Source organism: Nycticebus coucang, chromosome 3 (genome assembly GCF_027406575.1).
Source record: "Nycticebus coucang isolate mNycCou1 chromosome 3, mNycCou1.pri, whole genome shotgun sequence".
Classification (NCBI taxonomy): Eukaryota; Metazoa; Chordata; class Mammalia; order Primates; family Lorisidae; genus Nycticebus; species Nycticebus coucang.
In genome coordinates, this window is record NC_069782.1 from 40,866,091 (window position 1) to 40,888,584 (window position 22,494).

Below are 22,494 nucleotides of genomic sequence, written 5' to 3' on the forward strand. Positions count from 1 at the left end.
CCAAACTCATTCACTGCATAATATAATTCTATGTTCTGTAAGTCCTGTGTTAGCTATTTTGAAAGTCAAAAAGTGGGAATAAAATATTCCCTTAAGGAGATTTCTTTGGTAACATCATATAAGTATACTAATAAGGAGATTTAAAGGAAAAATGAACATTTCATTAGGAAAAATAATGAACAAAGTGCTCTAGACTTCAAAGCATGACAAAATAGCTTCCAGGATAGGGAGAAGTAAAAAAGAAGTAAAAATTAGAAATCCTGATTTCATGGACAATATCTGGCTGAGAAAATTTAAGGGCATTGGTTGTATTTTTGCTATTTTGGGTTGATATAAAAGATAATCTCTAGACAGTTTGAATTTTGAATACGTGCCTCTGAACATGTGAAGGGGAAAGCTAGGAGATACTAAATTGCTGCTTCCACATTTATTTCTTCCTATGTTATCTATTAAAGTTTGTCCAGTATTTATTTTGTTCATCTAAGACAGAGGTTCTCAACCTGTGGGTTACAACGCCTTTGGGGGGTCGAATGACCCTTTCATGGGGTCACGTAAGACCATCCCGCATATCAGATATTTACATTACGATTCATAACAGTAGCAAAATTACAGTTACGAAGTAGTAACAAAAATCATTTTATGGTTGGGGATCACCACAACATGAGGAATTATATTAAAGGGTCACGGCATTAGGAAGGTTGAGAACCACTGGCTAAGAATTTAAACTAAATTTTGTAATTTTAAAGTTATTCAAAATAGAGTACCATTTGCAGTTTTAAAATTTTGGTAAAACTTTAACTCATCTATTTAAAATGAAAATACAGTTTGTGGGATTGCAAACTAATGCAGCCTCTTTGGAAAGAAGTATGAAGAATCCTCAAAGAATTCAAAATAGACCTTTCATTTGATCCCAAAATACCATTATTTGGCATCTATCCAAAAGAGAAAAAAATTATTTTATCATAAAGACATTTGCACTAAATTGTTTAACACAGCTCAATTTACAGTCGCCAAGATGTGAAAGCAACCTAAGTGCCCACCAACTGATGAATGGATTAATAAACTGTGGTATATGTACAGCATGGAATACTATCCAACCATGAAAAAGATGGTGACTTTACATCTTTTGTATTAACCTGGATGGAGTTGAAACATTCTTCTTAGTAAAGCATCATGAGAATTGAAAAGGAAATATCCAATGGCCTCAACACTAATATGAAGCCAACAGATGAACTAACACTCACACCCCCAAGAGAAAAACTCAATTCGATTCAAGTTGGGGAGAGTGGGGAGGAACGGGAAGAAGGGAGGGGGATTGGTGTGCTCCCACCTTCTGGGCACAACGTAAGAGAGTATGGCACACCTTCTGTGTGCGAGGCTCAGCTACAATGGGGACCTTACCTAACAAATGCAAACATTGTAACCTTATTGTTTATACTCTCAAATTAATCTGAAATTAAAAAGATCAATAAAATGAAATACAAGCATTTCTGCTAAAATAGTGTCCACAACTTTGCATTATACAAGATAGCTCATAAAAATAATGGGGCTTTTGGAAATATATACTTATAACTAGAGCCTTTTAACATTAATAAAAGTTCTAACACAGCATCATCTTCCATACAGCTTTTACAGCCTTAAACACTGGGGCTCACATTTCCTGTTTCATAAAATAGTAGAAACTCTATAAGTTGACTACCCAAGGGCCTATAACAAAATGGTCAACATACAGAGGTGGTCAACATAAGTAATAAGCTTACTCTACTGATACACACATGTTGTACATGACCAGTCTATGAAAACTAGGTCCACCTAAGGAGGTGGTGAATGTAGGGAGGTGGTCAAGTATGGAGGCTCTGCTCTATTTTAAAGGACAGCGTTCACTTCTAAATTTGCTTCCAAAGGGTGTCTAGTAGACGAGTGCAGACTTTATTGGGAGTTCTTTTCCTAATAAGCAAAAATGTCTTCTCAGCTTTAGATTCTTAAAATCATTTAACTCAGGACCAAGATGGCCAAAAATCAACTTCCAGTGATTGTTTCACCTCATGAACGGTGAATTCAACAACTATCCACACAGGCAAGCACTTTCGAAAGAACCTAAAATCGAGCGAATGGTCATATTGCCTGGCTTTAACACCACATCGAGGAAAAGAGTACTGAAAAGGGCAGAAAAGGCAATCTCGCATTGCCTATCCCCCACTTCCCCATGCCCCCAGCAGTCTATCTACCACACAAAGACAGAATCTGTGTGCCCAAGGGAGGAAAAGTAAAATTGATTACTTTATGGGAGTATGCATTGAAATTCAGGGCTGTCATGGCACAGGGCAGAATCCTTAGGAAACCCAGGACAGAGCATTTAGACAAGCCCCAGCAGGGGGAAATTCTCCACCCCATAAACTGAGTTCTGGCTAGCCAGACCACTTGCTGACAAAAGGCAACCTGGGCTCATAACGTCTTGTGGCCACAAGGTGTGCAGTCCTTGGGCAGTTCCTGTAGCGGTGCAGGCTTGGAGCCAGCGGACACTGGGCAGCCAACAAGGACAGCCAAGCCAGTGCCTGTGTCGCCCCTTCCCCAACTACAGTCAGTATATCTCAGGGAGTCTTTTACCACTTGGGGAAAGGAAGAAAAAGCTCAGAGGACTTTGTTTTGCAATTTAGGTACCAGCTCAGCCACAGTAAAACAAAGTGTCAAGTACACTCCTTAAGCCCCTGAGCCTAGGTCTTAGTTCCTGGAAAGCATTTCTGGACCCACCCTGGGCTAGAAGTAAACATGCAGCCCTAAAGGGAAGGACCAGTCCTGGCAGGGTTTACCACCTGCTCACTTACAGTCCTTGAACTTTGGATAAAAATCAGAGGTATCCAGGCAATAGCCACGTAAGAGAACACTGATAAGGCTAAACTTCTGCATGTTCTGGGTTTTACATTTTAAATTTTTGCTCAGGGAAATAGTGGTATGACAAAGAGACATCAGATTATTTTACTCCAACATGTTTATGAGTCCATGGAATTCTGTTTGGAACAGAACATCCTGAAAGGCAAGGATCGCACGGAAGACTTCTCATGGGGCACAGACCTTGATTTCAGAGTAATTTTCTCTCCTTAATGATTCAACTTTTGTAATTATAACCACTACCATAATTATATTTCACAAAATTATCTTCAGTAGAGATAATAGACAATTTTGCTTTGAATTAAATCAGAAAAACTTACCACACACTGGGTTTTATCAATTTTTCCAGTATACATATATTCATGAAAATTTCTCAAATGCCCTCTGTGGGTCACATATGTATTTAGTGAATAAATACATAAAAATTCATAATTGTTGACGTACAAAAAGATCACACTTGTCACATACAGAGGTAAATTGAAAAGAAAATTAGTGATACTGAAAATATCAATATCAAAAATATCAAAATTTAATGTAGGAACAATTTTAAATGATGGATATAATAAAAAAATACATACAAACACACTCTTGCCTACACACCCCTTTTATTTCACATTAGCTTAATATGATAATTTATAACTTGAAAAGAGCTAGGAGAGGAAGGGCACAGTAAACTCTGCACGTCTCCTAGAAGGTAGATGTAAGTGCAGGAAATTCAAGGAGGAAATCTTGAACTTCAAGCCGAACATGAATAAGTTAAAATTTGTCCAAAAAAATGGAATTTACTTGGCAAGATGATCCAGTTCTATAATTGATAAAATTTAAAGATTATATCTTTCTCCAATAAAACTTATTCAATCACACAGAAATTTCAAAAGGTATCCCATCCATTCATCGTCCAAATATTTACTGTGTGCAAGGCACTGTTCTATGAACAAATCAAAAACGCTTGCCCTCTCAGGACTAACATTCTAGAAGAGAAAAGCATTAAAGAAGATAAATAAAATATAAAGAATGATCCGAGTGATAAATACTAATTTTAAAAAGAAAGCAAAAAAGGAAGATGTGAAGTGGTGTACACAGGAACATTTCTATTTAGTATGGTCAGAAATGATCTCATGGAGAACATAATATTCGAGTAATGTGAACCATGAGATACCCTGATGAAAAAACATTTCAAGCACAGGGTACACAACTGGGCTAGTTTTATGCACTGCCTCCTCCAGAAAGCCTCCCGAGACTTCACTTCACCCCAGCTGAGATGGGTGCCTCACGTGTTTCCACAGAACGTAACACTAACCCCTATCATAAGCTTTATTATGTTATATTGCAATTGTTCACACGTTTTCGTAGTTCCTTAATCATGGAGGGAATGAGTCCATTTTCCTGCATCCCTTCTTTCTATCAAGGCTTGGCATATAAAACAAATATTTTTTGAATAAATGATAGATCTTGGACTGGGTTCAAATCTCTGTCGAAAAACTTTAATAAAGTGTGACTTAAAATATTCAAATCTACAAAAAGGATGCCGGTTTGGAAAAGGCTCTGCTTTTGAATCATTCTGCAAAATTTTCTTATCTTTCATGTCACTATGACAATTCCACTTACGCTGACTAATTAAATAAGAAATGCGAACTAAGTTAATAAAGTTTTACCTAGTCGGAAACTCCCCGTAGAAACGAAACAGGGACAATTGAAACAAGTAATATACAAAGGTACTTCTTTATGTTTTCTCTAGTTGGTAGTATTCATTAAATCTTCCTGTCTCTACTTATCTACTTAATAAAATAAAGGCCACAGGGAACCACAGGAGCAGGTAATCAAAGCAGCACACAATGCTTGTTTCTCTTCCCTAACAATTCTTCTTTTAATACTTTGGAGAAGAAACCCCTAGGGAATCAGAGGCTGTCAGCAGGTGAGAGAAACAATCCTTTTAAGTACTTTGATGACAGACTAAACTGAAGTGGAGGAGGAACCTATAGAATAAACGTTAAAAGGGTCTGAGAGTCTAGACTCAGTGTTAGAAAATCAAAATGAGTTAGCAGAAGAGCTTCTAAGCCTATGTGTGTAAGTATCATACACTGGTGTAATTAATAAATTTAAAAGGAAAACAATAGGAAACAAGAATGGTAATAACAATGCTGATTTTTGGTTTCTCTAAAGCTTTTTCTTTGACTCTAATGTTTGGTTATTTATCAAATTCCATATGTTAATAGAAGCAATATTTTTACAATATATAAATAAACTTCCTAATTTATATAACAATATCTTAGGCTTCCATGTTTATAAAAGGAGACTTTGCAATGTGCCCAAATCACAGGACTAGGTTTCTCATCAAAGACTAAAACCTCTTTTAAAAGCTGAAAATTCAAACCTAAAATGTACATGAAGTATAATAGGTTTTCAGGAGAGTTACATTATCTCTTCCTATAAAACAGTTTCATACGAATAACAATCTCCTTTGGTAAGAAGTGCCTTTCCTACTCAGCCCTAACGTGAGCCCTGTCTCTATATTTCATTCCCAAGATACACAGTTCCCACCTATAGAAAAGTAAAAATTACTAAACAATATACTTGCAGTGTTTGGTTTTTGTTTGTTTGTTTTGAGACAGAGTCTCACTATGTCACTTTCGGTAGAGGGCCGTGGCGTCACAGCTCACAGCAACCTCAAACTCATGGGCTTAAGCAATGCTCTTGCCTCAGCCTCCCAAGTAGCTGGGGCTACAGGCGTACACCACAATGGCCAGCTATTTTTTTGTTTTTTGTTGTCACTGTTGTTTAGCAGGCCTGGGCCAGGTTTGAACCCACTTGCAGGGTTATTTTGTTTTATTTTGTTTTGTTGTGTTTCTGTCTTGGGCTGCGCAGCATATGAACTCCACTCTTACTAAATTGGAATTTCTCTTGTATGTATCCTATAGAAAAGAATGGCCTTAATTCCTACTGTAACAGTGGTTCCCAACCTGTGGGTCACGACCCCTTTGTAACAATGAAAATACATTGCGGCATTAGGAAGGTTGAGAACCGCTGTACTATAAAATCACAAGAGGACAAGACATTTCCTCCCTGCTGCCTGGTATTTTAGGCAAGTGACCTAAATTTGGCCTGCTGCTTTGTCATTCAATCTAGGAGACTGACTCAGGGCAGCAAGTTTAGTTACTAGACAAATTGTGAGTTTTTCTGAACTCTTCAAACTGCTACCCTTTCTTCCTCCCTGCCTACCACTTCCTCAGCCTGGCTGTTAAGTCTTCCCTTTTCATACATTCTGTGTTTAAATAAGTTGACTTTGGACTTCGTTGTTATAACCAGGCCAAAGGCCAGCCTGAGAAAGCTGCTTTAACTATTCCCTCTTGCTTGCAACAACTCTGGATGGGGAAGCTAATTGGTTTTTGTCTGAATTGCCTCTTTCTTGAAATATTTTACCAGGCTAACCAAGAATTTGCTGATGCAAAAAGAATATAATTTCAGAGAGTCAGAGAGAGTAGTCCAAATGTTCTAAAAACCAAGGGGAACCCTTCAATGGGTTCAAAAAGCAAAAGGAGAGAATGCAATTGCAAAAGCCTTCACTTAAAAGCAAAATCTTATAAAACCCCAGCATGACAGATTCTGTCCAACTACTGCTTGTCAACCAGTAGCAATTTTGCTACTACCCAGAAGACATTAGCAATGTTTGGAGATGTCACAACTCAGGAAGAGGTATGGCTGGCGTCTAGTAGGTAGAGATGAGTGATTCTGCTGAGCATTCTGCAACATACACCAAAGTATTATTTCAATCAAAATGTCAATGGTACCAAGGTTGAAAAACACTGCCCTACACCATGATTCTCATTCAGTTCATATGTAAATAAACATTCTGTTCCACAAAGTTTAAGTAACTTTCCCATAGTGAACAATACTCAAATGCTTTTACAATTACTTTTGAAATTTTTTCTACCCTAACATTAAAAGGGAAAAAAATCTCGTAACTCATCGGTTAATATCATGATTTACCTAAGAACTATACAGATGGGAAAGAACTGAAAGAAATAAATGAGGCAAAGAATGAGCATACACAAAGAGCTGCAAAGGGTCAGGAGTATCTGAGGGATTAGCAGGATATCCAGGTTGAAAATAAGTTGCGTGCAAGGCCAGGAATGTTGGGAGTTGCAGCTTCAAGGAATGCTGTGATCAGAAGCCAAAGTGCCTTATAGTCCACAGCACTCTGCACTTTACTCTCTGAATAATAGTGATTTTTAAGAAAAGATTTTTAAGTTAGGTAGAGAAGTACATTGTTTCTCAGGAAAAAAACTCTGGAGGCACCTCAGGTGCTAATCTCACATGATCATAGCCTAGTAATGGAAAGGCGGATAAGAGACTGCTTGGAAAAATACAAGAACTAAGGAGCACGTGGACTAAAGGGACGGCGAAGTGGGGATGGACAGCAACGGCCAGAGAAGATTTAAACATATTGCTAAGTTGTATTCTCCTCTCCCTGTAAAATAAACATCTTTAAGGAGTACTACGAAGGGTAAGTTAAAGGGACAAAACCAGTATAAATGACTTCATCCGAAGAAAAACACGGCAACATACGTTGATGAATTAAGAGAATGCAAGGCTGTACAACAAGAATGTATGCTTTTTAAGTAATTTCTACAAGACTTCCAATGTACATGACAAGTTTATGATATTACCTGCTCCAGAACTTCCTTATAGGTAATAGTTGCTTTAGTGTTTGTAACAGGACTGTCGTAGATGATAGCAATCTTATCACCTTTACCATTTTCAATATGACGGTCGATGGCATTGTAACACATATTAAGCATTCCTTCCACAAACCTGAAAAATAATTGAAAAGTAAAGATGAAAATGTATTATTGATTAAGTAACTATATTTCTACTGTGGCAGAGTGATGCTTAGAACAGTGTTGCTTAATGCATGCTATGACAGGTACTAATAGCTGTAAACTAGGTATTGAAGATGATAGTGTCCATTTTTATTTTAATAAATATGTATTTATTTTGATGTGAACTAGAAAAGGTGTAACTCACACTTCAAACTGACAACTTCCTGGATTTTGTTGCTTAGGATAAAACTAGAGTGTAGAACAGCAAATAATCTATTTTACATAGATAAAATAAATCACATATAAGTGCAGGGCAGAGGAACTTCAGACGTGGAAGGGAAATAGCAGATGTACGACTGAAGATTTTGTACCTGCTGCAAATAGATTAACTTACTGGAAAAACCCATTCTTCTTTAAAAGGGTTATATGTATTTTTGGTTTCAATGAAGTGGGATGTTTCCAATTAAATAAAAAATAGTTTATTTTCTGTATGTTTGAGATGATTCATGAATGGACATGCACATAAAATATTAACTTATAAATATCTTAAATAAAGAATGGACATGCACATAAAATATTAACTTTTAAATATCTTAGCAATTTGGTGCTCTTCGCCTCTTAACTGAGCAATTGAAAACACAAATATTATGTAGATACATGAGAAAACTTTTGCAGGAAATATAGCACATGTTCCCATAAGGAAACACTTTATATTCGCCACACTTTTTTAGGAGATGAAGATTTGAATAAAATATACAAGCATAGCAATGATCCCTTTCTTCCTAAGTCAGACTACCAAATCCTATACGAATGCAAAATAACAGAAAAAACTATTGAAGCAAGAAGAAAAAGTCCTGTTAACAAGATGAGTAATCACCTTCAGGTCTTCACTTAGCCCTGTGTGCAATGAAGCAGGGACTTAAAGGCAGCTATAGATACAGTGACCACATTAGCTCCCGAAAGCAGCAGGAGGATCATTTAACCAGAGGCAAATTACTGTGTGTACTTCAGTAATAGTGAATATGCAAACCTACAGCATAGCACAAGAAGTAATTAATATAATGATTCTGAATTCCAAAGTGGGATAGATCTAATGTTTGTTCAGAAATATTTTATCTTCCCCTTGTCCTACTTTCTTAGAAATATTTTATCTCTTCCCTTTGGCCCTGCCTCCATGAGTAGAAAGGATGTCTCTTGATTGGGGATTTATCCATGCACCTGCTCTGGCTAATGCAATGTCAGCAACATGGTATGAGCAGAGACTGGCTCTCCCACACATCAACTTCTTCAGGGGAAGAGTGTCACAGATCTGAGAGCTCCCACCTCAGCACGGCACCCAAATCAAATGTTTGCAGGTAGGAACAGAGCCCCAAAGCAGCAAAAAGCCACCCAGACAGATGTATGTCCTAGCGCAATGCTCTCACCACACCCAACCAAGATCAACTGACACTGTGACAACCTGCAGATACACGGAAATAAATGTTAGATGTTTTTATAAATAAAAACATAAATGTGGCAGAGATTTTTGTGGTGACAAGTTATGCAGTGTAACTGCGGCCACAAGTATCTATTATACCAAGAAAAAGGTAAAGTTTGCCCAGCATTCTGTGGTAGAAATAAGGAAGCATGTTTTATAGAATTTTCCATGATTCTTTTTCTTTTTGGGGTGGGTTGTTTCTGTAAAGAACACATTTTAGACACTGGGCTTATTTACTTCTAGAATATTTCTTGATAATGTCATTAATCTTTTGCATGTTATCTCTGACTTCTACTTAGCCACTCTTTGTGCTCAATATTTAAAAATGTTCATGACATTTTACCAAAACAAAAAGGGAGGGAGTTCCTTCAATTCCAAAGATTCGTGGAGAATCCACTTTGCCATTTGTCTTATTGTTCTGCCTCTTTCCTTGACCCTTCTCAAGGACTTCTGTGGAATCTTCTTTGCCTCATCATGAATTGGCTCTGACACCTCCTGTTCCATAGACATCCCTCTGCTCCAGCTATTTTTCCCTGGATAACCTGTCCTTTCTGAGCACCATACCTTTGTAGCAACAGTCTGCTGAATATCCCTAACTGGAACGAAGAACATGTCCAGAACTATAATCATGTCACCCCACTTTCACCCCACTGCAAACCAGCTCTGCCTCCTGTTTTCTATATTTTATGGAACCATGTTGCACCCAGCGGCCTGAACTGGCAACCCAAAGTCAGTTTCAGACCTTCATCCTCAAAATCCAATCAGTTATATGTCAGGCCACATATACTTTTAATGTCTCTGTAATTGCTGGATTCTCCTATTCATCGTCTAATTTACAAAGATTGCTTCTTAATTAACCTTCTTGCTTCAGACCTGACCCTGTCCTCTCAAGTCATCTCCCTCTGCTACTCAAACGCCTTTCCTCAAGGTAAACATTATATAAATATGTCAAGTGGTACTCAAAGTCATTTAATTATTTTCCTGAAGTTCGGAATAAAAACTGTATGTGCTTAAATGGCATGCAAAACCCATTCATCTCTTCAGATTCATTTCCCCTCATGCAACTTCCCAAGCTCCAGCAATAATGAAATTACAAAATTCATCCTTCTTTGAATTCTACCAGCTACGACTTCCGTGATTGTCCTTTGTCGTTACCACCAGCCTTCCCAAGTCGGTCTAAAGCCCTGTGCACACATCTCTCCCATTCCCTTTGGTGTTGGCTTCATTACACTGTACTCTACCTGAGAGCAGAGACTACGTCAAATTGCTAATACTGGTCAATAGATAAATAAATGTGTAAAGGAAAATATTAATAAACTTTTATGAATCACTGGATTTAAAATCCAGGTGCAGTAACCAGGGAATTTTTTGCTATCACATTTTAAAACTGAGAGAATAGAGACCAAGACTAACACCAAGGGCATTTAGTTAGGAATTGGAGAGAGCAATACCCAAAAGCTAAGTCTTGGCCATCTAGACTGGTATTCTAATCCACAATATCATATTCAATCATTTATGTATAAATAATGTTTTCCCCCTATTTTTGAATTCACTAATGCATTTCTCTGTCATTTCCATTCTGTTGTTTAGCCAATTCAGTGAGTTTTCATTTTGAGTATTGTATTTTTAAGTTATTAAATTTCTACTTGGTTATTTTTATACGTTTTTTCTTTTGCCGAAGATTTCTATTGCTTTAAATTCGTTTTGAAGGTGTTTGTAATTAAACAATTATTGGAGGATTTTTATGATGGCTGCTTTGAAATCTTTGTCAGACATCTACAAGAGTTTTTCCAACCTTTTCTCCTAGAATTTTCACAGTTTCCTGCCTTAGGTTTAAGTCTGCTATTCAACATGAATTAATTTTTGTGAGCCGTGAGAAGTGCAGAACCTGTTTCAATCTTCTACTTGTGGCTATTTAATTTTTCCAGTCCTGTTTGTTGAATAGGATTTCTTGTCCCTAGTGTATGACATTGTCTGCTTTGTCAAAGATCAGATGGCAATGTGAGGATGGTTTTATATCTTGGTTTTCTGTTCTGATCCATTGATCGGTGTGTCTGTTCTTGTGCCATTGCCATGCTTGTTTGGTTACTATAGCTTTGTAGTATAGCTTGAAGTCAGGTAAAGTGATGCCTCCTGATTTGCTCTCTTTGCTTTAGGTTGCTTTGGCTCTTTGGGCTCCTTTCTGGTTCCATATGAGGTATACAATTATTTTTTTCTATATCTATAAAAAAAGATGTTAGTATTTTAATGGGAATTGCATTGAATCTGTAGATCACTTTGGGCAGTATAGACATTTTTAACAATGTTGATTCCACTGACCCATAAGCATGTTATATTTTTCTATTTGTGTACCTCCTCTGCTATTTCCTTCTTTGGAGACTTGTAGTTCTCCCCGTACAGATCTTTTACCTCCTTGATTAAACATATTCCCAGGTATTTTATTTTCTTTGTTGCTATTGTGAAAGGTATTGAGTCTTTGATTTGAGTCTCAGTTTGACTATTGGTGTATAGGAATGCTACTGATTTTGTACATTGATTTCTTAACATGAGAAGCTGCTGAATTTATTTATTAAGATAATTCCAAACTCTGTATCATCTCAGTGTGTCTATTAGTTGTTTTTCTGATTCAAGTTGAGATTTTTTTTCTGTTTCTTGGCATAGCAAATAACTGCTGGCTCTTGATACAATGACATCAGTATTATAGTATGAGATTCTGGCGCTTGTTTAATCAACTGATCTCAACCTCCTCTGACATTGTACTCATGGGCAGGCAGATACCTCATTACCTCATTACTCTGGGTCAAAGTGTAAGTCCCAGTCCATCACTATGCCTCCTTGAGACCACTTAAACTGAGAGGTGTCTCACTGCTAATGGGCTGGGGTAAAAATTCAGGTTCCCAATAGGCTTCCTCAACCACCCTGGATATGAAGGGGATGGGTGGCTTAGCCAGAATGAAAGTTTCAGTTCCAGCTCACAGCATGTTAACTAATCTAACACAACCACAGGAGGTGGAGATGTTTGGGACACCTCATGAGGATGGGATTTTGGCCATAATCTCTTCCAAAGGGTTCGGCTGCATTAGTGCAGTTTTTATCTAAAGGTTTTCGGTATTTCCAGAAAACTTTTCTGTCCCTTTGTTGGTTTTTTAGCCAGAAAGAAAAGGTTTCTGTTGGGGCTTTTCCTAGCCTGTGCCCACTGGTGTTTCTGGGATGCCATTTTCCTCTAGCACCCGGTGTGGGTTATATAAGACAAATAGAAAACCCAGGGAACTTGTCATTGCATCATTCCTCATATCCTAAAATTCTTAGCTGTTTGCCTTCTCTTTATGGTTCAGAGTCTTCTTATACCTGCTGGATATATAATGTCCTAGGTTTTTAGCTCTCTTTAGTATGATAAGCAAGAAGTATTTTTTCCATTTTGTCCTGAAACCACAAGTCTCTGAATAACATTCCTTGAACCTTTTCTCTAGGCCAAGACTTCATGTGTATCAACTGACTCAATTATAAAAAAGAATAAAAAACTTTCCCTACACAGTTTTTATTATTATTAGCACCATTTGACAAATAAGGAAACTGATGACAGTAACCTGCTCAAAGCAGACAGACTGCAGGTCCCTTCAACTGGTGTTTTTCAACCTTTTTTATCTCATGGCACACTTGAACCTATAGTTAAGCTTCCGTGGCACACTTAAGTTATGTTGATAAAAATTAAAAGGAGTAAAAAGGGTTCTTAACCTTCCTAATGCCATGACCCTTTAATACAGTTCCTTATGTTGCGGTGACCCCCAACCATAAAATTATTTTTGTTGCTTCTTCCAATGAAATTATTTTATGGTTGGGGGTCACCGCAACATGAGGGTATTAAAGGGTCACGGCATTAGGAAGATTGAGAACCACTGGAGTAAAAGAAGGAATAAATTTACTGTACTTTGAACGTCTTTCAAAAATAATTTAATTAGTGATTCTTAAAAATGTTTGTGGAACCCCTAAGATCTCCTCATGGCACACCGATTGAAAATCACTGCCTTCAGCAAAACTACCTTTGTAGGCAGTACTGAAAACACCTAGATCTTTTTTCTAAGTGTTCACCACTTTTGGGTAGTTTAGTAGTGAAGGTATTAAGATCCTAGGGTTTTCTTTTCTAATAGTACTGTTAAAAAAATATAAAAAAAAAAAATTTAAGAGTATCCTTTGAGGCAGATAGGAAGGAAATCCAAACAGAGGGCAGGGTTTGCAGCAATGACGTACACAACTACCGCGGGGACACAAACGCTGGTCCAGAGGGGTTACGGGTAATGGAAACACCAACATAAATGGGTCAACTCAGAGAGTGCCTCCCTGTGGATGACTAGATCAAGTCCTGCAAGGGGCCTCCTAACTCGGAGATTCAATTATTATACTATGACAATATTCTTTTTTCATTTTAAACCAAATCATTTTAGTAAAGGTTACATGAAGACCTTCTCTGTGCTGACTCTCCACTGTTCCTTCTAAATTCATGGGCAGATTTTAAAAGGTTTGTCTCCCTATATTATAAAAATAACCAATGCTAACTGTAGAAAATTGAGAAAATACACTTGGGAGTATTTTCTTTATTCTTTCCATATGTAAATGTTGCTTATTGTGCAGATAGTTTAATATTTTGCCTGTAAGTTTAGGATTGTATTATGAGCTTTTGCCAAGGGACTGGGAAATTCTCAAAAATCATGTTTAATGATGGCATAATATTCACTTCAATGGCTGTTCAATAATAAAATTAATCCTGTGTTGCCGCAAATTGCCTTTCACAACATTTGTCATTATTTTAAATGATCCCTGGCAAAATGGTATTTCTTATAGTGAAATATTGGTCACATTTTTTTCTTATTATTACATTTTCAGGCTAGATTCCTACACAGATCAAAAACACACACACATTCAAATCAAATAGGCCAACTGCTTTCTGGAAATGGTGAATCAATTCATGTCATCGTCAGCACTACCTAAATCTAACATCAGCATCTAACTCCTCTAAACACAGGTTATTATTAATCATTTTTCATTTTAAAATGAAGAATAGTTTTAATTGTGTTTTCCTTGGTTACCAATATTGGTCAATGACAACTTCTTACCCATTTTTATAAGCCCTTTGTATAGGGTAGTGCCCGTAACTCAGTCGGTAGGGCACATACACCAAGGCTGGCAGGTTTGAACCCAGCCCGGGCCAGCTAAACAACAATGACAATTGCAACAAAAAAAAAGTAGCCAGGCATTGTGGCAGCGCCTGTAGTCCCAGCTACTTGGGAGGCTGAGACAAAAGAATCGCTGAAGCCCAAGAGTTTAAGGTTAATATGAGCCATGACGCCACAGCACTCTACCAGGGTGACACCTTGAAACTCTGTCTCAAAAAAAAAAAAAAAAATGAACTTTTTGTATAGGATATTAAACTTAGATTGTTACAAATTATTATCTCAGTTTATTCATTCATTTTAGTTCATATCATTTTCTGACATCAAGATATTCAGCAATTTGTATATGGTCACATAAATTCATCACATTTTCTTCTATAATTTTCCCCTAAGATCATTCACACTCCTGTCTCAGTTTTTTTTATATTGATCTCAAGTGTTTCAATAGTCTGTTCATATTTGTATTCATGTAATCTGTATAAAATGTTATTTATTATGTATTATACATGCATCTTATATCATAATGTGTATGTGCATATATAAATATATATGAAGCTAGACAATTACGTTCACAAACTCATCCTAGAAACTATGGTATGCACCTCATTGCTGACTTTCACAGTGCTCCCCTTAGGAAGGTAAGTACCTATGCCAGCACCCAGTATACCCCCCAGAGCACTTTTGGAACTCTTTTTCTGGAATGACCATCAGACTTGTCGTTGTATGAGGTCCGACAATTAGGTTCATGAACTGGTCCTAGAAAAAGTGCCAAGGGGAGAACTTGGAAAGTGACTGTAGTGATATTCAGCAATGAGGTACGTAGAATCTTTTCTAGTGCAAGTCTGTGAATTGAATTGACAGACCTCATATTATGTTGCTCAAGGAGAACTAAATTTACTTATTTCTCAAGTCTTATTTTCCAGGCTTCATTTTTTCACTACTCCTTACCATCCTCATTTGTGTGTGATGCTTCATTCTTCCCACATGTGTTAACATCTAGCAAAGACTAGAATGTTCTTCAGAGCTATCTAGTTTCTAGACATAACTACTAGAATGTTCTGTCAGTAAATCTTACGAGTAGCACTCTTTAACTCAGTTTTCAGTGTGTGGAAGAAAGGAAAGAAAAGATCTCCCCGCCAAATTCCTTCCATAGAAAATTGTAAATCACCTGAATAAACCCCATAGCTCATTAAAATAACAGAGAAAAAAATGTAAACTGACACTATATTGGTGACAGTACCGAAACAACCGGAAATGGTGCCATCGCCAGTTCAGAGCAGTAGAGACTTTGTGGGCACATAAAGCAGGCAGGAGTAGATGACTGCTAAATCCAGACGTCATGACGGGTACAGTAGACCCAAGTGTACTGATACAGAGCAGGTTTTTATAATATCTTATATACTTTTAACCTTAGGGAAAGACAGAAAGTGTACAAAAATGGGTACAACCGTAGCACCCATCTAAGAACTTTAAGCTGGGAATATAAAGGCTTACAAAAAAGCACTCTGAAGAAAACTCTGAGGTAACTCCATCAGGGGAAAGTAGGAAAAAAGAATGGACCTGAGAGTTTGGATGAATAATTACTCCATTAATTAAGATAGAAGCCATATGCACACCTGCCCATGTCTGTTCACAAGCACACATACACAAACGCTCACTTCATACACAGCACACAAACATTTACCTGCCAAGAGTATCCTTTTGAGACAGGAGTTTCTGATTGGAGGATCCCACTGTAGAAGATTCAATTCTTGTAAAATAGGGACAAGGCCTAAGAAATTGCATAATTGCTAGAAGGACTTGAAACCCTACATATCATTGCCTCTTACAGCTCAAGCTGTCATAGGAAGGACTCTAGTGATCAAAACCTGTATTCAGTGAAAGTGCAGAAAGATCCTTACCCAGATTCTGACAATACTCAGTTACCTGTATTTTGACAGTCTGCTGTGTGTGTCCGCATATGTATATATAGACATGTCTATAAGATTGAGCGTGTGGGTATAAAATAGAAGACAACATAAAGCTGGGGTCCTAAGAGAACATGTTTTCAACACATTTTCTGAATATACCCCAGAAACTTTATATATCTGAAACTTTAATATTTGAGGTGCTTTTATAAATCAACAAGAAAAAGAACTCCAACAGGCAAAGGATTTTAGCATGATCCCCACTGAGAAAAAAACAATGAAAATGACAATAAGTATAAAAAAATGATGCTTAATCTTACAATTAGGAAAGTGAATATTAAAATGATAATAAGGTGCCATTTCTCCGTCTGGACTGATACAAAGATGGCAAGCACAATGTTGGTGAGAGCGAAGAAAAATCAGTGTTTCTCTATAATGCTGTGAACAAATAAATTCATTCAGTAATTTAAGAGGGAAAATAATATCTATTAAAATTTTGAATACATATCATTCAGCCTTGAAAGGAATGCAATTTATATATATATATGATAGGTATGCTTGTTAATATTAAACAATGTTCAAAATGAACTTTTTTTTTTATCAAAATGAACTTTTAACTTAACCAAAGCAAGTTACTCATGCATGTATCTCTGTGTTGTACAAATGCATGGGGACAAGTAGGAAAAATGCACAAGAAAATATTACTTGTGATAAACTCTCAGAGAAAACTGGGAAGCAGTAAATGAAAAGGGTTCGTCTACATTTTTAAACAATAAAACTTCTCTATTATTTGACTTTTCTGAGTATTTACATACTGACTAGGTGATTTAAATATTTTTGAATAAAAAATACAAATTTTAATGATGTAGCTTGTTCAGCTCTCGGTCTAGGCCATCAACTCCATCATCAGTATAAGTACCATCAGATAAAAATATTTAACCAAGTAAAAACACCAATTTTGGACTTTTTTCTGGTAAAAATAAAAAAAGCATTTCTTCTACTTGCAACATCTAAATGAGTCTTAAGAAATTAAAATTCAAGCAATGGGATTTTTACCGCTTCTTTTTCTTTTTCACGCCAGAATCAACCTTACGCAGCTGAAGAGTCAGTAAGAAACGGCTACGCAGAACCTCCCAGTCACAAAGGAAGGCGTGCTGTAAATCATCCTGCTGCCCACCACAGGCGTGGCTGCCCTTCTTTCAGGCAGTTGTGAGACTGCACTTTGATGCCCACTTGAAAGGAGGCATGGCCATGTGGCTCGCGGTGGCCCAGGGCGCGACAACACAATTAATGCAACCACAGAGGCCTCCAGGAGCCAGTGGGGCTCAGCCATCCGCTTCTCCCTGCCAAAAGGACCAGCCACATCCAAATCCGGACTAATACGAAATGCTTAAGATCCATGAATTGTGGCAAATTCTAACAAACTTTAAAACTGTCACATTTCATAACTTAAGTGGCAGAGGGATACTGCAGAGGGATACAAATAAAATAGGAGGAATCTCAACTACCACAAATACATGCCACCACACTAATGTTTAGTTGGCCTTAGAAAGGAATCTGAGAGGCTCCAGCATCGATGTGTAAGCTCTCGGAGGAGGAGATGGAGGCCCCCGAAAGCTGCTCTGTGGAAGTAAGCTCCTAAAATTCCTTCTGGACTTCTTCCTATATATAATTCCCTATTTTCCCTTACCTTTTCCTCTTCAATACCTGCTAGCTTACACCCATCACAAAAGCCCGAACTAAGTCCTTTGTACGCAATCTTGCTTGAATTTGATCTCTTCCGCGCTTCACTTTAGCTTACCCTAAATCTTCTCCACCTTTTCTAATACTGACTTTTGTCTTCATCAAGTAAGTTGGACCGGGCTGTGCATTTGGTCCCCGATCCGGGCTAAGTCAGTGAATACGGGTGCATGTTTGAGAGGTAGGGAGCCTGACCTGCACAGTTTTGGCCTCTAGGTGCCAGATGAATGTCATGTACCAAATTTTCACATGATTGTCTGTTCCCATCAATTTCCCATCACCACCAATTTCCACCCTTCCCTTTGCTGAGAGCTAAACTTCTGTTAAGTATATATTTATTATTAAAACATTATTATTAAAAGCAATAAAACTCTGACATTAATATTGGCCCTTTTGTTCAGAGGGGAAAATTGACAGCATTTAATCTATAAATTTGACTACTCAGCTAAAGAAAGTTGAATTGGTAAATTTCAAAATATTTCTCTCAATTCCACGACCCTCTCCCCTTCCAAGAACAAAACTTAGTATCTTTTTTTTTTTTGTAGAGACAGAGTCTCACCGTACCGCCCTCCGCTAGAGTGCAGTGGCGTCACAGGGCTCACAGCAACCTCTAACTCTTGGGCTTACGCGATTCTCCTGCCTCAGCCTCCAGAGCAGCTGGGACTACAGGCGCCCACCACGACGCCCGGCTATTTTTTTGTTGCAGTTTGGCCGGGGCTGGGTTTGAACCCGCCACCCTCAGCATATGGGGCCGGCGCCCTACTCACTGAGCCACAGGCGCCGCCCAAAAACTTAATATACTTTTAATAGTGTGGTCTATCATATGAAGCTGTCAAGAACTACCACATTTCACTTCCCATGAAGTGATTGTTGAACCCTCCTCCCACTCACCTGTTTTTAGCAGTCATAATGTTGCAGCCCACTCTGTGAACTCAGTTACTGATCTCCCTACTTCCCAAATATTCAATACCAAATAATTAAAAATTCCAGGTTTATAATTTACCTTCTGATATGGGCTTCCTTCTTAGAATAACATAACGTCTCTCTTTGATAACCCTATTTAAATTTTGATTTTATGAGAATTTAAGAACAAATCTATAAAAATTAACAACAGCAAAAAAACCTTTAAGTTCTTTTTCAAAAGTTAAATAAACTCAAGGTCCACATAATGGAAACAATTCAAAGATGAAACCTACATTTCATTATATACATAGTAAAATAGTGACAATATGTAACCCTTTATAATAACTCTTTATCTCATGAGAAAACTTCAACAGATAACAGCCCTAAATGTTAACTATCAATAATGGATGTACCTAATCAAAAGTGTCTCCATTCTGTAAATTTGTAGATTAGACTTGGAATCATGAAGTGAGGAAGAAAAATATAACTGGAAATGTTTTCCCCTCTCAAAAGGCAGAGTGCCTTTTGCAATAACTATCGTAAGAAGGAAAATGGGGCAGATTTCCTGACAAAGATATAAACTAAACATCATAAAAGAACAGAATTAAAAAGATATTAAACTCAAATTAGGGAACTCAGGAAGGAGCTGGTGGATATTCAAAGAAACGATGTATAGTGTAAAGGCCTGGGGTTTTGAGGCCTACAGATTAGACTACAAATCTCAGGCTTGCCATTCACTAGCTCCATAAAAAGACTGCAGACAAATGAACGTGTGAACATAGATAGAGGCCCAGGCTGGGAATTAATGTTTTTCTCATCAACTGTATAATGAAGAAGTTAAGCAAAACTACATTATAAATCGCTGCATACTAATATAATTTTCATTTTACACATGAGGAAACTAAGGTAGAGACAAGTTCAGCGGGCTACCTGAGGAGCACACACAGTGAGTGGTAAGCTGGCACTGAAGGCCAGGCAGTCAGCCTCTGAGTCTGAGAGCAATCTGTGCCTTCCGTGAGCATGACTGTACACGCATTTGACTCCTTTCAATAACTCCATCCTGAATCACTATTACTGCACACATCGGCGCCTGTGGCTCAGTGAGTAGGGCGCCAGCCCCATATGCCGAGGGTGGCGGGTTCAAACCCAGCCCCGGCCAAACTGCAACAAAAAATATAGCCGGGCGTTGTGGTGGGCGCCTGTAGTCCCAGCTGCCCGGGAGGCTGAGGCAAGAGAATCACGTAAGCCCAAGAGTTAGAGGTTGCTGTGAGCCGTGTGACGCCACGGCACTCTACCCGAGGGCGGGTCAGTGAGACTCTGTCTCTACAAAAAAAAAAAAAAAAGATATGTAAACTATCTAACGTAAGCTGTGAAGGCACAGATGTACGGTTATGAGCAGGATCGGTGGGAGCAGGACCTGAGTGGAGGATGATCCCTGAGTGAGTGAAAACAAGGTTGGGCAGAGGCAAGGATCTGAGCCACTGCACAGCCTGATGACTATGGTTAATAATATATTCTTGAGAGATGCTGAGAGAATGGATGAAAAAAACCACACAAATGATAACCATACGAGGTGATGCCCTGTCTAGATTTAGTCATTCCATAACGTACTTATACTTCAAAGCATCATGTTGTATACTATAAATATATGTAATTTTATGTGTCAATTTAAGCATTTTAAATGAAGATTTGGGGCTGGGTGTGGTGGCTCATGCCTGTAATCCTAGCACTCTGGGAGGCCAAGGCAGATGATTGCTTGAGCTCACAGGTTTGAGACCAACCTGAGCAAGAACAAGACCCCCATCTCACTAAAAATAGAAAAACTGAGGCAAGAGGATCACTTGAGCCCAAGAGTTGGAGGTTGTTGTGAGCTATGACACCATGGCACTCTACCCAGGGCAACAGCTGGAGACTCTGGCTCAAAAATAGATAAATAAATAAAGATTTGTATTTGAAAAAAAAAAGAAAAGGGAAAATTCTAGAATGAACTGAGAGGAAAATAAACAATTATGAAAGAAACCAAGGTTTTAGAACTAGGGTCAGCAAACTACAGCCCACGTGCCAAATCTGGTTCACTATCTGTCTATGCAAATAAAATATTATTGGCACACAGAACACCCAATTATATATATATACACACACACACACACACACACATATATATACATATACACAAACAGGGTATCCATAAAGTTTGTGTGCAATTGTCCAAATTTTATGGACACCCTATGTGTATATATATATGTATGTGTGTGTGCATACATATAATTTTTTTTTTCTTCTATGGCTGCTGTTGCTTTATAACAGCAAAATTGAATATTTGCAATGGAACTGTTTGTCATGGAGCTGGTCTAGTCTGCAAAGCCAAAAATACAGTACAAACTCTGAAAGCTGACCACCCAAGAGACTATAACAAACTGGTTAAGATACAGAGGTGGTCAACATAAGGAACTAGGCCTACTGTAGTGATACTTTATAGTTCATGTCCCGTCTATGAAAATTAGGTCAACTTAAGGAGGTGGGCTGTATAGGGAGGTGGTCAGCTAAGGAGGTTCTAATGTATTTACTATCTAATCCTTTAAAGAAAAGCTTTCCCAGCCCTTTCTCTGGAGCAGCCATGCCCTGCATTTCTGCCCAGTAGAAATTTCTATGACAATAGAAAGGTTCTGTATGTGCAGCTCAGAAGGGTAACCACTAGCAACATGTGGTTAGACAAATTTACATTTGAATTAAGTAAAACTAAGTAAAATTTAAAATTTTAGTCCCTACATTTAGTCCCTCAGGCACACTAGCCACCATGCAAGGGCTCAACAGCCACATTTGGCTAATGAGACTGAGGAACCGAATTTTAAGTTTCATTTAATTTGTAATTAAATGAAACAAATTTAAACAGCAACTGCCGGCTACCATATTGGACAGTTGTAAGGAATTTCCAGGTCAAGGTGATCCCTTGAGTCAATACTAAAGGAGTGATCAAATAAAGTAAGGACTTAAAAACAACCCACTGAATTAAGCAGCAAATAGGTATTGAAGATCTTTGGGGAGCGATTTAGGAGGAGCGATGAAGACCGACCCCACAGGAAAGGAGGCCTGGAGCGTAGGCACACGGCTGGGAGCAAGGTACGGCGGGAAGGGGGATGTCTGTGCAAATCTTTCAGCTGCCTTTCCTAAAGTAAAAGGGTGAAAAGCAAAGGCAGCTGAGAGGAAAGGGATTAAACATTAAAGGAAGAAGTCTTTTCTTTGTTTTTAATTGTATAAGCAAGTGGGCAAAGTTCAGGTTTTGTTTTGGGAGTGTGAGTGTGTTAGTGCTCCTAAAAAAGGAGATGTGTGCTTGGGGTAGGAGCGTAATATGAGCTAAGGCAAGACTCACAGGTGAGACACACCTGGAGAGCAGTGTGAAGGTGAAACCTGAGGGATGGACAAGGAAACAGGATCAGTCAGGACCTCTCAACCAGCCTAGGAAGTTATGCTGAGGAATAAAAAACATGGAAAAGGAGGCACTGTTACAGAAAAAATTCAAGAGGTGATGGATATCCCAATTTCCCTGATTATTACATATTGTACACCTGTACCAAAACATCACATGTACC

At 38.1% G+C, this 22,494-nt stretch overlaps 1 protein-coding gene across 8 annotated transcripts in view; it reads right to left on the minus strand.

The window, feature by feature from the left end:
- Window positions 1-22,494, minus strand: part of ACSS3 (acyl-CoA synthetase short chain family member 3) — a 262,694-nt gene that overhangs the window by 134,693 nt on the left and 105,507 nt on the right. For all 8 annotated transcript variants that reach the window (XM_053585747.1, XM_053585742.1, XM_053585745.1 and 5 more), the window contains one exon: window positions 7,557-7,701. In XM_053585747.1, coding sequence (XP_053441722.1) covers window positions 7,557-7,701 — 145 coding nt within the window. The remainder of the gene's footprint in view (window positions 1-7,556; window positions 7,702-22,494) is intronic.